Here is a 23,963-nt window from a genome sequence, read left to right as displayed (position 1 = left end):
GATTTGTTTGTGGTTTTGTTTTTGATTTTGGTTTTTTTTGGTGTGGAGATGATTTTGTTTGTTTGTTTTTTGTTTTGTTTTGGAGTTTTTTTGTGTGCATGTTTGTTTTTCCCTCCCCTGGAGTTCAAGCTTTTTAAAGAAATACCTGCCATTTAGTTTTAAAAAGGTGGACAGGTATTCCATAAGATGATCATCTCTAGAGGGCAGAGATTGTTTTGTGCTGAAGCATTTTTAATGTGTCCCCTGTTGGAAAGCAGAGGAGACATTAAGAATGTCTGGGCTGGAGCACTATGATGTGATGGGATAACCTCTGATGCTAACAAGGAGCTATTATACATTATTAGTAGGGAAAAGATAGTGTTTGGGGGGTTTTCCTAGCTTGTGTCATAGATACTGCTATATACTTCTGCAATTTTTTGGTGATGAAAGTAAAATGACTTTTTCTACAAAAGCAAAAATTAGCAAATTTGAAACTAGCAAAAATAAGGTACATTTTTCCATCCATTAAAGGGTTATTTTTTTAAATAAAGTGACTTAATGTAGAATAAGATTGCATTTATAGTTTAATTTCTTGCATCCATCACTTTCAACCAGTTAATGAATTGACATAGTCTTTTGTGATCCAGCCACCAAAAGAAATAGGTAAGAAAATATTAATTGGTAAAAACTTTGGTGGTTTTCTTTAGAAGCTGTTGAAAGTGTACAGAACATCTGCACAAAAGGTTGATGCTTTTGAGGGATGCTTTCAGGGAAGAGCAAAGGTGCAAGATGGAAAATTTCTCAACCTGTTTAGAGATGGGCTCCAAGGGTTGTGTCACATGCACAGATCTTGATACATATAGATCTGTTCTTAAAAGGAAGTTAATTTTTATTAGAATATTCTTATAGTGGTGATGATAGCCAAACTTATATTTTGGAACAGTTACATCTGCAATGGTATTCAAGGAGAAATTAGATGTTCCTTTTGCAGGATTTCTAGAAACCATACTGCATTCTCTGTTGCCATGTGCTCACTACACTAAATATAATTATAAAAATGTAAGATCAATGTACTTAGACCTTTTTCAGATTTGACAAAAATACTTTCAGTTCTGTCATGTTTGTTTGTTGTTTTTTTTTTTTTAATCCTACATGTTGATGGTTTTTCTTTGATTCACTTTTTGTTAATTTTGTCATGTTGTCTGTCAGTAGAGCTGTCTGCTGTCCTTGTCTGAGATACCATCTGTTGACCTCTTGGTGCTGACCCTAAGTTAGACATACATCAGGATTTACAATGCGAGAACTGCTGTCAGAGAGATCAGAGGGAGATTTTCAGAGCCTGGAGTGCATAGCCAGTGCAAGCTGGGACTGCTCAAGGTTTAGCACTTCAGGGGTGTTGTCCTTGTGGGCTCTCAACATCAAACTGTGTTATATCTTGCCCCCAGTAGTTTGAGCCCTGTAAGAGTTTGCCAGACTTTAAAAAAATTGGTCCTAAAACCGGTCTGCCAAATGCAACTCTAGACCATTAGCAAAGCTGATGTTAGAGGATTATAAATGTGCAGCTTTGTCACCATTTTGTGCTTCCTCGAAGGGTATGCTGTCACCAAATGTCTGAAATCAGCCTAACATTGTTTTCCTTAAAAGTATGTGCTTCTATTTTTGCATCAGCTTTGGAATTGATCAAAACTTCCCTGTCTCCAGCTTTTCCTTGTAGAGGGTACTCGGTGCCTGAGCGTGGCAAGTCCTTTGCTCTTCTGTTAGATGAATCCAGGATGGGTTTGCCTTGACTTCTCCTTCCCCGGAATTTTCACTTTACTTCTAGTGTCCTTGCAGTGTTTAGATTTATCAGCAGGGGCAGAAATCAGATGGACCTGCGTACTGCTTACTTCGTATTGGCAATGTTGAAGGTACAAGGGGTTGAAGGTGAATGTAACCTCTAATTCTCAGTAGGGAAAAGTTATCTGACCATGTGTGAGGGAGCGTGTACATCCACAGAATAACTGCTCAGATGGACAGTGCATCTTGAAGTCAGATAAATGATGAGGAACCTCTTTCTCTGCAGGAGTTTGTGCCTTGATATGAAAGTAGTGTATGATCTTCTTTGTTGGCTGCTTTTCTCTCTGTGGAAGAGGGAGCACTTACATTTCCAAACACATGGAGTATAGTACCATACTGCTATTATGGATTGCGTGGTTGGTATTTGTTGAAGCTGTTAGACTTGACTGTTGCACGCCTAGGAGCATAGAATCCATAGAATGTGTTAAGCTTCCCCTCACCCACTGTGTTCCCGAGTTGCTTCTGCAGATTGTTTTCAGTCGCTGTGCCAGACAGCCCTTGAGGTAATGACGGTAGAGGTGGCATTGCTCATCACTGATGTCACAAAGGAATTTTTTTTTACCAAGTCTGTTTCAGTCAGCGTTTACGCATGAATAGCACCAAAAGGTTCTAGTATTTCAGTTAACACCAGAATATTCAGCTTGAAAACTGGAAAAGGAAATGTGAATTGAAATTGGTTTAATAGTTTCTAATATTTAATAAAAGAGATGCAGAATATGACATTTGAAAGTTTTATAATACTGCCATCTCAACCCTCCCCCCCCTCATTTAATCTGTTATCTGAATTAATGGGAACAGAACAATTTCTCCTGTGGTATTGTAAACTTCAGTCCAGAAGAGATTAGCCAAGTGTGTTTTTTTTTCTTTTTTTTCTTGTGTGGTTATACTGATTAAGGAGCTTTTAAATTAATGTAGTTTCTTAATCCTGAGTACTGGATTATTTCCTGATCATGTGTGCCTAACTCATTGTGTACAAATAGAAACTCTTAAACTGTTCACTTTGTACTGTTTTTTATGTGTTGTACTCAGAAAGTTCTTTCTGATACACAGAGTATTGTATCACATTAGAACTCTTACAAAGATATCAGTAAGTCAAAAGGTTTGGTGAAACTGCCTTTATAATGTTATGGGAGTTGGCATACTTTGTAAACATTTAGACTGCTCTGTGCTCTCTCCTTGAAGCTTGGGTTAAGGATGTCAACTTTGCCACAAAATAGATTATTCTCTTCAGATCTTTGAGACTTTCTAGAGCTCAATCTCAAATATGTATTTCTGATAAATTTCTCTTAACATTAATATTTATTCTGCAGATTGGGAAAAAGGTTTGCACGTCCTATCTAGATATAATTTCATGCCACTTAAGGAATGATTGTTTCCATTTCAGGGTTAGAAATGCCCTAAATTGTTCTATTTCTTGAAAAGCAGTTCAGGTTCCTCTAACACTGAACAACTGCATGGAGACTGTTGACAAGATCCTGTCTCTGTTTCCTAGAAACAGTGTTTCTTCAAGATAATTTGAACTACCATCAAGTCTTTTTGAGAGCAGTGCATCTTAATAGTAGTTAACATTTTTCACTTGCTTCAAGAAAGGAATATTTCCCAGGCAAGCTATGGCTTATGGATCAGGAATGAAAACTTCTTTCATATTTGGAATTAAAAACCCCTTCATTGTAAATACAGAAAAAATACAAAAGTTTCTTTAATTTTTTTTTTGAATATTCAGCATTCATCATGATTGTCTTCTCACTGTCATCTCATCACACATAGCAGTCTACAGCTTCCTCATGGGGCCAGAGGAGAGGCAGGCACTGATCTCTTCTTTGTGGTGACCAGTGACAGGAGCTGAGGGAATGGCCTGAAGTTGTGTCAGGGGAGGCCTAGGTTGGATATTAGAATAAGGTTCTTCACCCAGAGGGTGGTTGGTCACTGGAACAGCCTCCCCAGAGAAGTGGTCACAGCACCAAGCTTGTCTGAGTTCAAGAAGTGTTTGGACAATGCTCTCAGGTGTGACTCTTGAGGCTGTCCTGTGCAGGGCCAGGAGATAGACTCGATGATCCTTGTGTGTCCCTTTCAACTCAGTATATTCTGTGATTCTGTGATCTCAATTTTAGCTTTACTAATCCAGGTATCTTTTGGGGTTGAGAACAAAACTAGGAAGGGAATAACATCAGAATTTTATATATGAGTCTGGGTTTATTGTTGATTGTGTGGGATATAGAAATAAGACTTTTCAATGCAGTTTACTTTAAAAACCACAGTATTTCTTTTTATCATATAGTTTGTTTGTAATTCTCTTCCTTTTCTGAGTTTAGAGATGTTTCATCACACAGCACTTGAGATCAATTGTAGTTGTTTTCCCTTTGCCATCAGCATTTGTTTCTGTTAATAGACTTAGCACTAATAGCAAAAATATTGAACTATTTCTTAGCCTGTAGTTGCTAAACTGTTTCTTAACCCATTCATCCTCAGCAGTGAGGGTTGAGAGCCAAAGGCTGGGGAAAGCTGTGTCCTCTAAAATGTCAGCAGAAAAAGGGACCAGATTATTCCTAAACAGAACACTTCAGCTGTGCTAGGCTTAAAGAAGATCCAGCTGTTCTTTATTTTTGTTGGTATTTTGAAGCCCTGGTACACTCCAACTCTGTTTTTCTTGATATATAAATATATATATAACAAGAGGCTGTTAAACTAAATCAATTTACAAATCCTTGATTGCTTTATTTAACAGGGTGGTTTTTTGCTATCTGAAAAATTCTCATCTCTTGAGACATCCATCTGAAAAGCATAACTTCTTACCTAACAAAGAAAGCAAAACTGAAGCAGTTCTGTTTTTTTTTTTCCTGACTAAGAACATTCTGCCCTTTATGTTGTTGCAGCAACATACCACTTCAGTGAATATGCATGTTTTTTGTTACATTTCTTGAGGTTCTTCCTAACCTTCATGGTAGCAACAGCAGATTTGGTGTGTGTTGGCCTAGGGTTGTTTTGTTTTTTTTTAAATTGAAAAGAAAACAAGACGTCTATGGAGGAAAAAAAAAAAAGAAGAAAGAGTTGCAATTTGTTAGGGAACAGTTTTAAGCTTTCCATACCCTTTGAAAAGGTACATGCCAAACTTTGACTAGTAAAACTTGTTAATTTTTGTGGGTGATAACTATACACATCTAAGCTATTTTAGATATGGCAACAAAATCAGTTTGTTTTAGTGTCACTTCTAAAAGCATTTGCTGAAGTCTTAAGACATGTTACTTAAACATGATGATTGTAATTTTTACAGGTTTCTGTAGCTGCTTCAAGTGCTGGAAGAGGATCTCCAGCTGTAACTCTAGTGCAGTTGCCTTCTGGTCAAACTGTTCATGTCCAGGGTGTCATTCAAGCCACACAGCCCTCAGTCATTCAGTCACCACACATGCAAGCTGTTCAGGTTAGCTCTTTTATTGTTACATTTTCATGAATATTTGGTACTTCATGACTCTTTTCCCAATCCATCTTCAGTTTCTCTTCATTCCTACCAGTGCTGCAAGATTTACTCATATGGCGCAGGAAACAGCGGAGGGAAAGGTGGCAAACATCCAACCAGTAGCAGCTCTACAAGCATTGTGTAGCATTTCCTTAATGCTTCCTGTTTATCTTCTAAAAAATGGTGTCTTGGAACTCTGCACTTACGCAACAGCAAATTTGTGTGATAACGTGGCCTTACTCTAGTTGTATCTTGCAGTTTTTCTGTTTTGTTAAATTCTGTGAACATCATGTTTCTAATGAGACTGTGAAGTCATAAATTTTCAAATATCTCATATTTTATTTTTGCGAAGGGTCTGGATGTAATGAAACTACATATACAGTCAAGTGGTTCCTTGTTTTCAGCAGGCCCTGTTGTAGCATCAGGTATTGCTTTTTGTGAATGTGGGTATGTAGAGACCAAAAATACAGGCACTCTCAAAATATTTATGTGGCAAATGTTCACATGTTTCCAGTTGGTGGTATTAGAAAACAGGAATCAATGCAAAATGTGTAAGACTTTTCAGAGCTTTTAAATAGTGAAAAAGACTAGAGAGAGAATGAATTTACAGTGTTTTGAATGTGACTTGGTCTTCCATTGGTGTTTTTCTTGTAAGCTAGGAAGGCCTTTGCTCTATTTTTGTTAAAATCTGATTGGGAAATGTCAACCAAAATGCGTTTTGCAAATAAATAGAATTGATACCTCTGGTAAGAGAGGCAATACACCTGTTATGTGGGAACTGTTTTACCTGTGGTTATTGGCAACACATGGCTTTTCTTTAACATGTTGCAGTCTTCTTGAGAAGCTGTCTTTAATGTTAGAGACTTCTTAGTAACTTTCAAATATAATAACTAAAAAAGCACATGTAAGTATGATGTATATTAGAGAAAAGGAATAAAACCTTGGCCAGATAATGAGTATTTTATTTTTGAGCAGTAGGTCTAGATGATGGAACCTTGTAAGGTTTTGGAATTCGAGATCACTATTGAAAGACATGCAGTAGATGTCAAGAGACTTGGTTTTGGTCAAACATGAAGTCAAATCAAAGTATTCAAAGTAATTACTTTTTTTTTTAATTTGAATTCTTTCTAACTGTAATTTACCGGAGTAACCTTTATTCGATAAGCATATTAGTCATTCTCAGTATAGGCAGGATATACATGCAAAGGTAGAGGACTTTCTTCAAAGCTCAGAAGGAGCAATTTCTCAGGAATCTCTTGCCAGCTGCTGCTGTGTTGTCTTAGGGGAGTGGAAGTCAACTATTTGTTGTATTGAGTAAACTCTGGCTGTCTTTCCTTTCCCAAAGGAGTAGAAACAAGAAACTTTTGTCCCAATTAATACCGACTAGTTAGTTCCAGGTTTTTGCTTTGGTTTCGTTTGAGCTGCTAATGGCAAATGAAATCACTGTGAGAAGGGCTTGAAGATGCTGTAAAAGACTCCATTACCGAGGGTGTTCAGCCCTTTTGTGTTCCTGTTCAGTCCTTTATCCTGCCATCTGGCATTTCCTCCAGATCATTTGGCTTTAACTTGATATCTTCTCTCTGTCAGACAATGGGGGACTTGGGAAATTATATCACTTTAATAAAAAAAAAAGTGTACTGAAGGTTGATGCTGAAGCTTGCGTGACCTCTCCCTCAAACACCTGCAGCTCCCAACCGGAAAGTTCAAAATTTTTCTCGTAATGCTGCTGCTTTTTGGGTGAAGAAAAAATGCTTATCTGTGTAACGTTCCTTATTGTATTGTTAATGTTTTTTTATTTGTAGAAAGATTTGAAGTTCAGGTTGTTATTTGACTTGTTGCTTGCTCCCCCTGTAGTGTACTAGGTCTTGGCAGACTAACACGAGTTTGAAGTTAGATTTGTTCCCATGCAAATAAAGTTGAAGTAGGTAAAGTTGTAATCTGAACGACGTCCAGGAAAAATGACAGTGGTTTCTGTTTGTTAGCATCGTGGCTATGGTTGCTGGCTGTTAGAATGATCTGAAATGTTAGTTTCTCTCTTTGTCATGATGAAAAGTAAAACTTCTGAAATTTCTTGCAGAAAATGTCCTCTTCCACATGAAAATTCTTAAATCATCTTGTGATTTCCTTACCTTCTTCCCAAAGTATGACTGTTGCCAGCTTCTTCAGCCATCTTCAGAAACTAGAGGCGGCTATCTCTAACCTTTAGTCTAATGTGAAGGTCGAAAGGCAACTAAGGTCTTGTTTTCCTGCTGTTTGTGCTGGAGCAAATAGATGTTTATTACCCTCCACTCCCTAGCAGAATGAAAATTCTGTTTTGAGTAAGGATGCCCAAGCTCTTGGCTGTGCAATACTGTCTTAGTTTTGAAGGATCACTGAAGACACACTGGGAGGGAAATGCCTTTCAGGACCTCTCTCTGCCTCTCAGTATTGGTCCATCCTGCAAAAGGAGGAACACAGACTTCTTGGAGCACCTGTATCTCTGCCATTGAGCTCTGATGTGGGTTTTGGAGCTGAACATCTGTACACATGCAGAAGTACCTCTCACCTTCTAGGTGGCAGAGAGGCAGACATGGAGTGATCTGATGATGTTTGCTGCATATTACCCAGCAAAATGAGGCTGCAACAAATATTTTTACACAGAAATGGCATTTAATAAAAATAACAAGTGAAGGAACAATTCTGCAATTTTATTCTGCAATAATCTGTAATTCCTTCAAGGTGTAGTTCTGCAGGTTTGAGTTGAGGTGACCCAAGCCTATAAATTTCCAGAACCTTCCAGACACTCATTTTCTGTTGAGGTCAAGCAGGTTTTCTTTCTAGCATTGAGCACTGAAACCTGGCAGATGCATTAATTCTAGAACTATTCCTTGACTTCCCTGAGCAGCCTCTGCTCCCAGGTCAAACACCTGAGCCTTCTGGTCACTTACATCATGTTTGTTCAGTGCTTAAGACAGTGCTTAGCCTGAAACTGCAGTCTAGTCTGTCTTTATGTGAAAAGATTTTCTATCACAGTGTTTCGGTTTGGAAATCTTAACACACTGGTAGTTCTGAGTAGTTAAATGAATCCAAGAAAATGGTGTGTTTTCCTTGTTCAGTAATGACTTTCAATTCTGTGTAATAATATAGTTAGTGGTCAAGAATGTGATTTAGCCACAGGCCTTAATGTTGTCCTAGGTAATTTTAAGAGAAGAACATGATGTGATAATACTAAAAGTCTGAAAAAATGAGACATTGTGGACTTGTCAGGTGTTTCTAAAACTCACACAACATTGCTAAGCAATGTCTTTGTATTTATGCATATGTGTTAGTAAGTGTAATAAATGTGTACGTTTAAATAAAGTTATTTTCTAAATAGTTGTGTTGTGTGGAGAGACTTTTATATTGTATATATATTCTTTAAGACACATTAGTGAAGTATTTTGTGTTTTACATGTTTAACTTCACTTTAAAAGCTAATCAAATTGTATAATATTGTTATATTTAAAGAAGTCTATCTTCAATACTTTTTGTAAGTGTCAATCACAAAAAAAGTAACCTGGATTACTCTGACTTTTTTCTTTTTCAAATGGAAAATGTCAACCAAGTGGCTATGTCTGTCTAACCTCATAATTTGTTCTTTGCTTTGGAAAAAAAGTCTGAAATCTTATGATTAGTGATAAATAAGTGCATAAATTTCCTATATGCAAACATGGAAGGAATTTTTAAAAATAGTATTTTTTTTCTGTTGCTATCTTTTTTTTTTTTAATGAAGTTATGAATTTCAGGAACTTTGCTATTACAGGTAGCATCGATTGCAGATGAAGCTGCAGTATCAGAAGTGGTAATTGATTCCCAAAAACGTAGGGAAATACTTTCAAGAAGGCCTTCATACCGGTAAGGACTTTTTATTTTGGTTTTGCTGGTTTTAAAGGCAGCTTATATATTACAGCAAAACTGTCTGATAAAAGCCAGTTATTTAGTTTTCTTATGGATATAGATTTTCAAATACATAAAATTACTTACATTCTTTTTTAGAAAAATTTTGAATGAACTCTCATCAGATGCTCCTGCAGTAGCAAAGATTGAAGAAGAAGAGAAGTCAGAAGATGAAGGAACTCCTTCTGGTATTTCTGCCATGGCCATGCCAACCAGCCTGTATCATACTAACACAGGGCAATACCGTATGTTTGCACATGTACTATGTGATGTTGCAGAACATACATAGCACAGATTTCTTTGTAAGAGTTTCATAATAAATAGGGATGTTGGATTTTGATGAAAAAGAATAAGAGCTTCTGTATTTCTAAGTAATTTCAATTATTATATTTAATTTTTCCTAACATGGTCATTATAGACTTTCAGTCTATTTCTTGTAATGTTTGTTAGTTGCTAGATTTAGTTCTTCTAAGTTTCTGGGCATTAAAATGTGGAGGTGAAACTCAGGTGAAATGAAAAATGTTGACACTTTTATATGAATGGTCAGTGTTTTAAATCATTGCAGTTTCAAACTCCTGTGATTTGCTATGTATTAGTGCTATTATATGAAATGACAGTTAGACTTTTTTGAATTGTAAGGTTGGAGTATGAAATTATTTGTTAATTTTCAATTTTTGTTCTTAAATGAACTATGTCTCCCGTTGTCATGTATGAACACTTAAACTGCAGAACTAACCTAAATTGTGATTTCCAACATTTGATACTTCATCCAAATGCAAGTTAAAAGTTAGATTCACAGTTCTGTTCTATAGATTTGGTTTTGGATATTTTTATTCCTGTATTTATGGTAAAAGTGTTGTTTAACTTGCTCTCTATGGCTTCTTTGGGCTTAATCAGATATTGTCTAAGGGTTAACTTTATAATAGCTCTTTTTCAGTTATCTGTTTGATAAAGCTTCACACCTACTGTTTGTAGGGTTTTTTCATGTCTTTTCATAAGTAGACACACTGAAGTGCAGGTATTTTTCCTTTGATATAATGACAGGAAGATTGCATAAGAAGTGTTGTGTTTTTTTCCTGAAATGAGAAAACAGAGGAAGTCTATTAAAACGTTGCAGTGACATATAAAAGAGGATAGAATGGGTCTCCAATTGCATTTTACTCACCCTTAGAGTTCTTCAGTTATTTTTAATTTATGTAACTAATTATTAACTCTGAGAAGGCAAAATTTGCCTATACTGTTATTTATCCTTTCAGCATAAAAAGTAATTTTGCTTGTGCTCCTAGGGTGCTTTTCTTACCCTTTCTATAAACTATAGACATAGATAAATGTTTGCTTTGTGATGTCAAGCATCTGAAGTGTTCTTTTCTGTGGACTAATGGTCATGCTAAATTACAGTTATCTAGTACAGAATCTGGCAGGTATTTATGACCAAATGAAATGATTTTCTTAAATTTTTTAATATTATTTTTGGGTTTACTTAGGTTTACTTTAAAAAATACATATATATCTGCCATTTCAAGGCTTAAAAAGAAGTGCTAGACTATCACTATGATCTAGGGAGCCTGAAAACCTTTAGGATTCTAAGAAATTTTAGAGTTTAGGTTTCTTAATCATAGTTTCCTCTAGGAAACCAGAGTTGTACTTTGACTAGCAGTGTCTTGCAGCAAGTGATTCTTAGTAGGGTATATTTTCATTTGAACACAGCCATAAACCATAGGGAGAGGGAAGTGAATAACAAGATTCAGAGTTTTTGCTTTCTTGTTCAATCAGACATTTACGTGTGAAAATTAAGCAACAGAGAAGCAATACCAACAATGTGCTTGAACAACAGAACCCACAAAGATTTCATTAAATTTCATTTCTCTTAATTTAAACTTGCCTATAAGCTAAGCTTGGAAGATTTCTGGGTTTTTGCTACTTTGTCTTTGACTGAGCTATAGTTGTAGCCTAAAACATGTGCTGTATATTTAAGGTTCTCATCATAATGAGGCATTGCTTCAGGATGCAATGTCAGCCTTCATGGACTCTCTTGTTTCTGGCTCCAAAACTTCATTTTGAGAGCTTTGTCTTCCTGGAAGTGGTTTTTCTGACCCAATTTATTTGTTTATTTATTTGATTTTTTTTTTAAGTTCAGCTTTGTAAGTTAAACTATCACCCATCTTTTGCTTCAGTGAAGTCTGTGTGTTCTAATTCTCTTTAGAAAAAATTGGTACCAAGTGGTAGCAAGGATAGTCATTTCCTTGTAGTAGAGCATGTCCAAATTTGGAATTTACCAAGGAGCTTAACTGTTGGCTTCTAGTCCTTACATGTATAAAGCACAGATCTCTGGAGCATTTCTGAGCTGTCCTGTTGGCTGCCTGTGATTCTCAGGAACTGCTGTTAGCTAGAACCAGAAACACTGTGCGGGAATGCAGCAACTTGTGTGTTGATTTTTAAACTGGATATTATGCAGGTCACCACACATATCTACTTTATCTTTACATCTCCTGTCAATAGCTCTTTACTGCTGCCTATCCTTATTTTGCCTGAGCACTCCTCTCTTCCTGACCAGCATTGTTTGCACAGGCTGTCCTGTGCAGGGACCCAGCAGTTTATGCATTAAGCTTGTACAGTGTCCATGGCAATGAAGAACTGGTCTTGCAGTGGCACTGTGGCCATCTGTGGTGTGCCCTGGTTGAAAAAGAGATGTCATATGTTATTGCATTTGCTGGTTCTTTTTTCTCTACTGTTCTCTCTATTCCTGTATTCAGGAAAGGCAGTTTAGTTGAAAAGATCATTTTGACTGTATGTTGGTGTCTGGATGTCTGGGATAACTATTTTTGGAATAACTTGATAAGTACATTTTTCTGGAAAACAAATGTATTTTTTTTCTATTAGCAGCAGCGATGGCTGTTCTCCACTTGTTAGCAGCCAAAATGGTATGTTGCCATGGTTTCCAAATATCTTTTTCCTCAGAGCTTCTTGGCTTTGGCTTATGGAAGCAGACAAACTGATAAGCATGACCAGATAAAATGTCTTTGCCAGTTACCTCTATCAACATATGTGTTATGTTTCTGTCAGGGGAATGGGTGGTTTTGCACAAGGCACTGCCTTGTGTAGGAGCCTTGTAGCCTTGTTTGACTATGAACCTACTCCATTGGCTGTAGTTCTGTCATGTTGGTTATTTCATACTGAAAAAAAATAGTTTCTTCCTCACCTATGGTGATGGTCTAATGTGCAAGAATTGTTTGTTCAGTTGGAGTGTGTGAATCAACCTCCCCACCTCCCTGCCTACTTGTGCATATCATGATGATCTGCCTGAAGAGATGCAGGGGAAATGAAAATCATTAGTTCTTTTGCCATCTGTTTGGGTTGCTTGCTGTCTTAGGGCAGCGTTTTAACAATTGAAGAATTAAGAAGTCTTTTGGGAAAGACCAACTTTAGTTCCTTTTCCTGTTTTGGGAGGGAGGGAAAGATCTGATTTTTTTTCTGGTTTAGAGCAGTTTATTGTAGTCAGAGAGTGGTATTAGTATTGTCTTCAGTCTTGGCTAGAAGATGCTACTTATAGCCATCCACCTCCAGGGACTATCCAGGAAAGTCCTGTGGTCTTGAGAGAAAGCCCAGTTTTCAGTAGAGCCCCAGCACAACCAAGTGTGTGCAGAGGTTGAGATCAGGACAGTGAATGGGGGGATGGGCAGTGTTTTGTTCTGGGAATATGGCAGGGATCAGTCCTGTAGGGGAGGCGGTTACTAGAGGTAATTCACTCTTGTTTAGAAAGTCCTGGATTGTGATCTGAATGAATAATTGCAGTACAGATGTGACATAATTGTTTAACCAGAATCACTGTGGAGCGAAGAGCTTTGAATCATTCTGTGCTGATGTTTTACTGCTCAGGAAGCCAAACTGACTGGGTTTTATGTGGTATGGTTCTGTGATGGTGTAGACATACCATTTTTGGTGCTAACTCTTGAGAGGCAGAATTTGGCTCTGTATAACTTCTCTGGGAGGTAGAGTTGACAAATCCTGCTGCTCTTGTCCTGGACGTCTTGAAGAACAGAGAATACAACAATTTACTTCTCTTGCTTCTCTCTCTTTCACCCTGCCCCCAAATGGGGCACTTTCTGCTTTAGAGGCCAGACCAAAACAACATCTTGCTCTCTTCACCCTGCCACCCCCTTCCACTACTCCTTAATGCCTTACAGAGCCTGTGTGCAGTACATGTTAGGATGCTCCTACATTGCATGTTCCCCATTCCAAAGGCAGGACAAGAGGTCCATGCTGAACCCTGTTCCAATATTACAGATAAGGCTCTGAACTTCATTCACCATGAGAGGAATTCCACCTTTTGCCCTAAAGAAGCTAATTTAGCTGCTGGGATTTGGCAATCTCAGTGCTCTTTGAAGTGTTTATATCTGAAGTTGCACTTTCAAGGTACTCAATTCTTGTTAAAACAGAACATTTGAAATCAGCCATCTCCAAAATTCACATAAATCCGATAAGCAGAGCTCAACCTTCAAGAATGTAATCAAATACTGTGAATCTGACAGTGAATTCAGAGGAGTTGGCAAGCCTGAATCTGACTTTAATCTGTACTTACATCTGACTTTTGTAGCATCTCAGATCACAAATACAATCATGATGTTTGTAGTTTAAATATCTTTTAGGGGAGAAAGGAGTTTGTTACTACTTGGGAATTGGGTTCTCAGCTGAATGTTTCAGGATTGTTTTAATTAGCATAAGAGACATGGATTTGGCTGGTGGACCGCTTGGTGGATAAGGAATTCACTGGATGGTCACACTTTGACAAAGTAGAGAGGTGGACCCGTGCAAACCTCATGAAGTCCAACAAGGCCATGTGCAGGGTCCTGCATGTGGGTTGGGGCAATCCTAAACGTGGATACAGGCTGGGCAAAGAGTGGATTGAGAGCGGCTTTGCCACAAAGGACTTGGATGTGCTGATGGCTGAAAAACTGGGTATGAGCCAGCCATGAGCGCTTGTGGAAAACTGGGTATGAGCCAGCCATGAGCGCTTGTGGCCCAGAAAGCCAGTCCTATCCTGGACTGCATCAAAAGCAGCATGGCCAGCAGGTCAAGAGAGGTGATTCTGCCCCTCTGCTCTGGTAAGACCCCACCTGGAGTATTGCATCCAGCTCTGGGGTACCCAGCACAAGACAGACGTGGTCCTGCTTGAGCAGATCCAGAGGAGGGCCATGGAGGTATCGGGAGCTGGAGGCCTTCCATATAAAGGCAGCCTGAGAGAGCTAGAGTTGTTTAGCCTAGAGAAGAGAAGGCTCTAGGGAGACCTTGCAGTGGTCTTCTAGGACTTAAAGAGGGCCTACAGGAAAGATGGGGAGGGACTCATTGTCAGGGAAGGGAGTGATAGAATGAGAGGGCAACAGTTTTAAACAGAGAGGATAGATTTAGATTAGATACTAGGATAAAATCTTGACTGTAGGGTTGGTGAGGCACTGGAACAGGTTACTCAGAGAAGCTGTGGATGCCCCACCCCTCTAAGTGTCCAAGGCCAGCTGGGATGGGGCTCTGAGCAACCCAGTCTAGTGGAAGGTGCTCCTGCCCATGGCAGGGGAGTTGGAACCAGACGATCTTGAAGGTCCTTTCTGACTCAAACCATTCTATGATATTCTCTCTTTAAGAAAGGCAATACTAATTTCAAAAGGAATATACAGTTAATAATGTCTCTAGGGAATTGTATTTTTTCTAAATATTTGATTATGGCAAGGAATACAATACGATCTTTTAATGAGGAAAGTATATTTGTATTTTTCATATTGCTGATTACATGGATGGAAAAATCCAACTTTGTTCTATTTCTCTTCTTATCTAAATGTTGGACTCTTTACAACTTTGTACAACTTGGATAAATATTGTTAGGCTAAACTTTGTCTTGCAGTAAGGAAAGGATTGTGAGTGTCAGAAGACTTTTTCTTTGCCTAGATGTCCTGAGTTTTGTTTTGTGGGAGGCAATAAACATAGATTTTAAAATAACTTTTACATTTGTGTTTAGAACAACAATGATTCTATATGGCTAGGAGCTACTATTTTTAAAAATTATATTAACACTATTCTAGGAGAGTTCATATTTGTGGAAGTAGATAAAATATGTTGAACATGGCTTTTTATCTGTTATACATATGGCATGTACTACAAAGCAGGCTTTATATTTGTGGAAATTAGTATTAACATTAAGTTTTATTGTACACTTTTCTTTAAGCAAGGAGAGGACCAGGAGTCCTATCAGACAATGTTTATTTCAAAAAGGGAATTTTGCTTTTTGGCATATGTTATCTCTTCCTATTGCCTAACTTACCTTTTTCTTTTCTGTTTAGTTACAATATCTCAAGGTGGTACAATCCAGACAGTGACAAATTCAGGAGCTCCTCAGCCGGGTGCTACCATTGTGCAATATGCAGGCCAGTCATCTGATGGCACACAACAGTTTTTTGTTCCTGGAAGCCAAGTTGTTGTTCAAGGTATGTTTTATTAGTCCAATGCATTATAATTTTTTTCATATTAAACAATTTTTCTTAAAAGGTTTTTTACTGTGTTGACATTATTGCACTATCTAATACAATACTTATGGATAGCGAGATGAAAGATAGTCTCAGGAGGGGACTCAGGTTCTGTGCTCAGCAAGGCAGCAACTACTTTTGATTAAAAGAAGGAAATAACAATATAAAATCACTTTCTGCTTAGAATTCTCTTTGAATTCTCTTGTCCAGATTTTTGAGACATATATCTAATTGGAATACAGTTGCTGTTACAGATTGAAGTGAGATGCTGAAGGTGCACCTCATTTAGTATATTAAACTAAATTATTTTTTTCAGCAGTTAATCTTATTAAAAAACAAATTCTGAAGTTCTTTGGATATGTTTAGTGCAGAATTTTCTTGCAACTTATGACTCTTGTCGTTATTAGAGTGCAGATCCTTAACTGAAGCTAGTTTTCTCACACAAGAGCACTTTGAAGATCCTATAAAATGCACACATGAACTGAACTGTGAATATTGAATTCTTGAGACTTACTGTATTTTTTGCATGATGTTTTTCCTTCCACTGTTCTCAGCCTTTTCGTAATGCTGAGGGAACAGGAGAACCAAAGGTGTCTTGGATTCTTATCATTAGCAGGGAAATTGGATAATGCTGATGAAAACCTTTGAAAATGGGGAAGAGATTTCTCTGTGGAGTCACCAAATTAGTAGCTATGGAGGGTATAGGGGATTTTAAAAAATTTTTATTTTATTGACACACAGAAGTAGGAAGGGAGGGCTGTATGAATGCTCTTATAAGCCAAAACAGCTATCTGAAATAAACTATGAGAAGAGCTAGAAAGGTGTTAAATATGTATTCATGGAGTGGATGAAAGTCATCAACTAAGTGTAGGCACGGATATCTGAGGTAGTTGGGGAAGTCCAGGTTGAGGTGCTTTATTTTACCTGCTGTAGATGTTTGAAATAAGTTCTGTCTTTGGGTGGCTGTTTCTCTTCCTTTGCTGTAAAGGTAGCCAAGAGTGTTAATAACAATAATAGCTTGTAGATATCTGAATTTGTTGAGACAATGCAAAATAGCAGTATGAAATTTGAGTTCTTCCATTGCCCCTGGTTAATTCTTTGCTGTAATACATCGTTGTCCCAAGACTTCTCAGAAGCATTTCAGGAAAGTTTTAAGACTATAATGTGAAAAACCCTTAGCCAAATGTTAGTTTTTATTGTGCAGAGAGTACTGTTATAACATCCCTAAATGTTATTATGAATACATTCTTAGCAAAGCCTTAAGACCCAAATTTGGCTGTCCCACAGCCAAATTTCTCACTCTGATAGTATGTTTTCTGAGTATCTTCTATGCATGTGCCTACACATCCCTTAAATCAGAGGCTTCTCCATCTCTCCAGGTTGACCGTAGTGTTTTATAGGTATTGCTTTGATTCTTCAGAGCTTTGGGGTCAGGGCAGAGAGAGTAACTCCTCACCTATTTCCAAAAACTTCCCAAGTCTGTGAAGAGGCACGGAATTTAAGGATTCTATCTGGCAGCATTTCAGTCTTTGGGAATTTCATTTGACCAGCCTTCCTTTACAGACTCTCGGTTACAGAGCAGTCCTTTGACGGGGCTGCTCATTCTCAGTGCTGGGCTTGACGAGCTGGAATAGCTCATGAAGTGTCTTGCCTGGGATGGAAACATTCAGAATGGATTGAGAGACAGTTACTGAATACCTGCCATATCATGTTTCTGGAAGCTTCTAGATACCTTTAATGACATTGATTTGTTCTCTGTCCATGGTCAGAGAAGTTGACTTCCTGGAATTCTCTGTTCCTTTGGCTCAAAGTCCAGTGCTTTAGTGAGGCTCTTAACTGTTGACACAGAAGAAAAGCACTACATATATATACAGGGAAAAGTACAAACCAAACAATACATGAGCATGACCTTGAATATGATGAGAAGATAAAAGGCTTGAAGTTACTATACATGCTATTGATATTGGAAAATATTAAAAATAATAAATCTTTAGTTAAAAAAGGGTATATAAAAAGAGTGTGAAAGCACCTGAGGATGTTAACAGTGATGCAGCTGTATATAGTCAACAAACCTGAGTTATTCAGGATGGGGTGAGACAATGGAATTAGGCGAATATACAGGTGTCTGAAATGTCCTTAGTACAGGTCATCTTGCCTATGCTAAAAAGTCTGTAAGACTATAGTTATGAATATTTGTCTTTTATGTACACTTTATAGTTGGATGGTCACCTTATATTGTGATAGCACAGATTATAATAGGAAAAAACATTCTGCTTAGTATCTTCCCACTTATATATATGGTAATAATTTATAATTATTATGGATAGGTAGCACATAATTTTTTTTGTAATAATCATAGAAGTAAAGGAATAAAAAATATAATAAATATCAGTCTCAGGGCAGAAAAGATCTGTTTCAGAATCTTTCAGATAACATATGTATTGATATTTTTTTCTAAAGTATTTGTTGATGAATCTCATGTAATAATGGATTACGTAAACCCTGTACTTGATATTTTCTGATAACCTGTGGTGGGAAAAAATATTAGGAGGAAAGTGCCAAAGGTGTTGATCCAACTGAGTGACACTGCTTTTGCTACAAGTTTACATTTGTAGGCAAAATAAGAGGCAGATCTAATGTCTGGACAGTTTCTTAATACAGGTTAAGGGTTTTTTTGCTAGCTGAAGAAGAAGAAAGGGTTTGATTATTAGTGAAAAATGAGCATAGAAAAGTTGTATAAAAAATCATTCTGTTGGGATCTATGTTTATTTTCATTATATGGTCAGTGATATTTGAGATCTGTGGCTTGAATTTCTTGTGTGCTTCGGTTCTGATCTTCTGTTCATATGATCCTGAAGTGGGCCTGTAATCACAGAATGTTCCTTTTTCACATTGATGCTTCCACTGTTGCCATCCAACTTAGTTTCATAGTTGATGAATTACCAGTCTGAATTTATTTATTATAGACAAGGACCTTAGAAATTTGCCATGCCCTACATGCAGACCAGTTGGTCTGAAACTTATTTAAATTGATATAAGTAAGGAGGAACTCTGTTAGAGCTGATTTTTTTTTTAAATTTATTTTTTAAAATTCAGTCAACCAGATCTCTTGGACATATTTTGAAAAGGCAGGGAAGCCCTTACCCAGAGTTATTGTTCTGCCTGAAATCGCTAGCATTAGGTTGACTTACTTTGTTGGAGCATTGTTTAATCTTTTCTGAAGCTTTTAACTGAAATTAAATGAATGGGTTATTGGTAGCCTCACAAAGAAAGGAGCTCTAGCCTTTCATTTACCTATTTGTTATAGCTTATTAGCTTTCCTGTCTCGCGTGTCTGACCAACAGAGTTCTCTGCCTTTTAGTGGAACTGCTCCAATCAAAACAGTTGCATGTCTGTTTAAAATTTCCTTATTTTCTATCCAGTCACAGCTTTATCATTTCAATTCATTCATGAGTGCTAGAGCCACATTTTAATTTCTGTCAGACAGTGCTGTGAATTTTCAGGCTGTACTTTACAGCCAGTGTTGTGGTGAGTGCTTTCTGTAGCTTTATGAATAATTCAGGGAAAAAGAACAAAGCTAGGATTATAAAAATATGGAAGAGGAAAAAAAACAAAACAAGTTTACTGGAAAAGGAATTCTTTGGGCTGCAGTTTCAGTGAGCTGTTCCAGTGAGAGAGCATATTAATGACAGTGGTAAGCAAGTGAGGTCACTGTGATGTCAGTGCTCTTGCTTGTAATCCTGCACATGCTTGCTAGTTTGGAACAGTTCATGCTGGGCTCTGGTAGAGGAGCAGGAGAATTGTGTGTGCAGGAGCTGATCATGGCTGTAACAGGAGATGAAACAGGTAAAAATTTTGTTCACCTTTTACATTGTATTTTTCTATGTCTAAGCAGATGTAGTTAGTATTTGTGACATTTTCTTTTGAACCTGTTGCTGTAATTCTTTCATCTCTCAAAACTCGTATAAATAGCTTCTATCTAGTTAGTGTAGGACTTCAAGGCAATTTTAATAGTTTCAATTGGAAAAAAAAAGAAACCAAAAAATCACTGTTAGTGCATGAGTTCTTGAAGAGATTAGTTCAGATAAATAGTCTTTACTAGAGGCAGAATTTTGCTGAAAAAAAGCCACCAGTCTTCTTTTGCATTTTTCTTTATTGTGAAGATAGTCGTATATGCTGCTATGTTTATAGTTGCTTCTTGTTTTGTAAAAATGACGCTGCTTTTTTTTTTTTCTGTTTAGCAATAAACACTACAGATTTGATAGCCGTGGGCTTAAGCCTAGCTGTAAAGAAAAGGTGTGCATTGTTTCAGCAGTGTAAATAAACCCTGTGCTCTCATGATTAAAAAAATACTGAATGTAAATAAATTTGAGAGCAATAATTCTAAGTGTTGTAACGCCTGCTTGTTTTCTCCTCCACTGTTAAAATGGTCTGTTCCTCAGCTAATTGAGTTCAAAAGGCTGACGTCATTAGATTTCCTGGAATCGTGTTGCAGTAGGGAGCTGGAAAAGTTAAACTCCAAACAAGATACACATTGACGTCAGCTCCAAGTCATGCTGCGATTTAGTCAGTTCCTTTCTGCTTCGTCAATTGCCTCCGGCTGCTCGGCAGCTTTAACCCCTTCGCAGCCGGCACAGGCTCCTACGTGCTGCTGCTCGGGGCTGGCGCACGTTGTTTGATTGACCCGAAGATGAGTATCTTCTCCGAGTCGGTGTTTTTAATGCTCAAAGGGCTAATGATTCATGCCCGGTGTAGCCAGTTTAGTGGTGAAGTTAAAACCCCTTTGATAATCAAGTCCCACCATTATGACTCACAGAAGGGGAGAATAGACATAAAAATACATCAGGCTTTTTTTCTCCTGCATAGTCACGGAAAGAACTCGAGTTCGAGTTCTTTCCCCACTCGAGTGTGGGGATGCTCTCTAATGTTCAACAAGCTAGTTTTTCCAAGAAGGTGTTGGTTTTCAAATTTTTTTTTAATTGTCAGAGCTTAATTTACAAAGTTTGTTGTGCTCTTCTGGATGTGGTCTGTTTGGTTTTTTTTAGTAGTTGTTTTTTGTCTGTTTCTCTTCCTGTTAATAATTTTTCTTTTTGTAAGTCTCAACTGAAAGCTTCAGGTTTTCACTGACTTTTTACTCCCTTGCAGTTTTAAGGAGTTGAAAAAAAAACCCAACAAACTTGACCTGGGGCAGTGTGTTAGGGAACTGTGCCAGCTGAAGGTTTGTTGCTTTGTTAATAACCTCGGTCCTACCTCTGGTGCCTTAGGAATTACTTTAAACCTTTGTGAAGTTTATTAGAAATGGCCACAGAGGTTTGTCAGTCTGGATTAAGGTGTGTGGGATATTTGTCTCAGATGCCAAAATGTGTGCTTCTCTGTCATATAGACACATTACTAGATTTAAAATACCCTTGGTAAAATAGTTTATTCCCCCTCCTTGAAGCCCATTTCACCTTTCCCAAGGTATTTTTCTGGGGAATGCAGTGGCACTAACTTTTTTGAGATACTATACAAACCACTTTGCAGTCTTTGAAAGTACTGATTTGCAGTGATGTATCATAAAGCACATATTACTGCTCAGCTACAAGATATTCTGTCAATGCTGTGCTTTTTTCTTTTTTTAAAAGACGGTGTCTGGGTTTGCAAGGTCTGTACCACCAGAATGGCCGTTTATCTGTGTTATCATGCTGGCAGGTTTGTAAGTGAGACAACTGTTAAGCAGGGACAGCCACTACCGGGACCTGTTGTTACTTACAGTGGTGTTTGCTGATCCCGGTTGAGATAGGGAATCACTTTTGTTAAGCCTTGCTGCAGGTACATGATCACACTGAGTCCTCTTCACAACAGCAGCAGTAAGCCCTGTTCACTGCCATCTGAGTGCAAATCAAACAAAGACAACAAAGGAGTTGGTCTTGCCAGGCTGAGGTGACCTGGGTTATGGGGCTTTCCCCATGACTTGGTCGACAAAATGGCTTGCTTGGATTTCTACTTGATTATAGCTAATGCAAACTAAGACAACATCTCTTTTATGCCTAGTGATGAGGTAGAAAAAAGGTAGTTCTTAACATAGAGTCTATAAAATGTATGTAATGTGGCCAGCATAAAGGTGAGCCAGAAGAGTTGCTAACATTCCATTTTTATAAATAGTGAGCTGAAGTATCGTTCCATTGACGTGACTGTGGAGAACTTAAAGAAAGGCTTCAGTAATTCCCCTGTAGATGTACAAGACAACCAAGCCCTGTGTTCATGGCGGCTGCCTGTCAGCGCTCACAGGGCTGTTCTGAGCTGATTTCTCCCTCCCTCCCTCCGTCCCTCCATCCCCAGGGGATTATCCAGGTCAGTTCACTGGTCCAGTTCATCTTGTAATTCCACAAACACTTTTACCCGAAGGATGGAGAGCTGGGGGAGGTGCAAGGGGTTTAAGCTGATAATGATTTTAGGACATGGCTGTGGAATTGTAGTCTAAACACAACTTCATCCTGTTTTTTTTATTTAATTAGCGAAGCACCTGCACTAATATAATAAGAATAATAGTATCTTTTTATTAAGTTTAGTTTTTCCCCCTGTAGTTGATGTTTCTTTATTTCTGTAGCTGTCAGCTTCCCCAAAATATTTGTGTCTACATTTTATTTTTCCAAGTTGTCCTAGTTTCAGCTGGGATAGAGTTAATTTTCTTCCTGGTAGCTGGTACTGTGCTGTGTTTTGTATTTAGGATGAGAATGGTGTTGAGAGCACACCAATGTTTTAGTTGTTGCTGAGTAGTGCTTGCGCTAAGTTAAAGACTTTCCAGCTTCCCATGCCTTGCCAGCGAGTAGGCTGGGGGTGCACAAGAAGCTGAGAGAGATCACAGCCAGGACAGGTGACCCCAACTAGCCAAAGGGATATTCCATACCATAAGGCATCATGCTCAGCACATAAACTGTAGGAAAAGCTGACCAGGGACTGCTGTTTGGCAACAGTCAGGGCATCGGTGGGTGGTGAGCAATTGCTTTTCATTTGCATCACTTGTTTTTCTTGGGTTTTATTTCTCTTTCTTTTAGTTATTCTCCTTTCTTTACATTTATTATTTTATTTCCATTATTAAATTGTTCCCATCTCAACTATGAGTTTTGTTACCCCATCCCAGCAGAGGGGGGGTGGTGGGTGGGGTGAGCGAGTGGTTGTGTGGTGCTTAGTTGCAGGCTGGGGTTAAACCATGACACACAAGTTTTTCCATTATTTGAATATTGCTTTGAAGAACTAAAGTATAAATTAAGTGTAACATAATAGCCTTTGAAATGTCATCTTTTATGTTCTGCTGTTTTAATGAGAAAATTTGAAGTTCTGTTCTGTAATAATATAAAATATTTATAAAGAGGAACAGATAAGTACTTGCTTAGAATTTGAAGAGGGATACATTTTTTGTTTGATTCTTTTTTTCTACGTCAGACAAGTCACAAGTGCTTAGGACTTTCACATTGTTTTAAAGTTGAGGTACATCAAGTAGCAACAAAGTACATCAGAAATACAGAAATGAAGTGAGGCTATCAGAAAGGTATCAGTTTCAAGTAACATGTCAGATCAGCATTTAGCTTGGGGAGAGCTCAATACTGGTAGGCTCAGGAGATGAATCTGAACTTTTGCCCTCTGACTTACTGTACAGCTACACCCCTTCCTGTGCAACCACTGCCACCTCCTCTTGCTAATGCCACAGCATCCTATCGGTGGTCATCACGCTCCTGTCCTCATGAGCGCCTGTCTGTTCCTGTTCATTTTAGCAACAGCAGCTCTCACTGATTTTCCAAGGGTTGCCAAACTGCTGTTGTAAGAGAAGGAGGGAATGTAAGGCTGTTACTGTGACTATCACAAGGAAGGAGGAGAAAGTTGTCTACCGAAGCAGGTTGACTCCTGAAATCTGTTAGAGAACAGGGGAGCATATAAACCTCAGTGGCTGCAACAGCAGGGCCATCTTCTTGTGGGATTGTGCAAACCGGAAATAAGTGTGGATGCTTAAACTGTTTCTCAAACAGCTTTCCCCATGTTGTCTGAAGAGAGCCATGTGGAAGTTTTCACAGGCTTCAGTCTGGCTGGCTAGTGGGGACACAATGCTAGAGCAATTTAAATATTTTACAGTGTGGAAATAAGCATTATTAAGGTAAAAAATATATTTATGACATTACAGACCTGTGAAATATTCTATGGATCAGGGATCCCAGATAACTCATTGACAGAAATCTGTTATTTTCAGAGAGAACATATGCATAGTTATTTTTTGGCATAAAGTTTAAAAT

General features: G+C 38.0%; 1 protein-coding gene across 8 annotated transcripts in view; it reads left to right on the top strand.

The window, feature by feature from the left end:
- CREM (cAMP responsive element modulator) overlaps positions 1-23,963 on the top strand; it is a 37,899-nt gene that overhangs the window by 8,541 nt on the left and 5,395 nt on the right. For 3 of the 8 annotated variants that reach the window (XM_017820219.1, XM_017820220.1, XM_017820218.1), the window contains 4 exons: positions 5,087-5,233; positions 9,051-9,142; positions 9,284-9,429; positions 15,514-15,657. In XM_017820219.1, the coding sequence (XP_017675708.1) occupies positions 5,087-5,233; positions 9,051-9,142; positions 9,284-9,429; positions 15,514-15,657 (529 nt within the window). Of the gene's footprint in view, positions 1-5,086; positions 5,234-9,050; positions 9,143-9,283; positions 9,430-15,513; positions 15,658-19,399; positions 19,543-23,963 lie in introns of those variants that run through there. The other 5 variants (XM_017820223.1, XM_017820222.1, XM_017820221.1 and 2 more) reach the window with 4 other exon arrangements.

Source organism: Lepidothrix coronata, unplaced genomic scaffold (assembly GCF_001604755.1).
Source record: "Lepidothrix coronata isolate B3197 unplaced genomic scaffold, Lepidothrix_coronata-1.0 Scaffold80, whole genome shotgun sequence".
Taxonomy (NCBI): Eukaryota; Metazoa; Chordata; class Aves; order Passeriformes; family Pipridae; genus Lepidothrix; species Lepidothrix coronata.
Note: the sequence above shows the minus strand (reverse complement) of the source record. Positions and strands in the feature narration are given on the sequence as shown.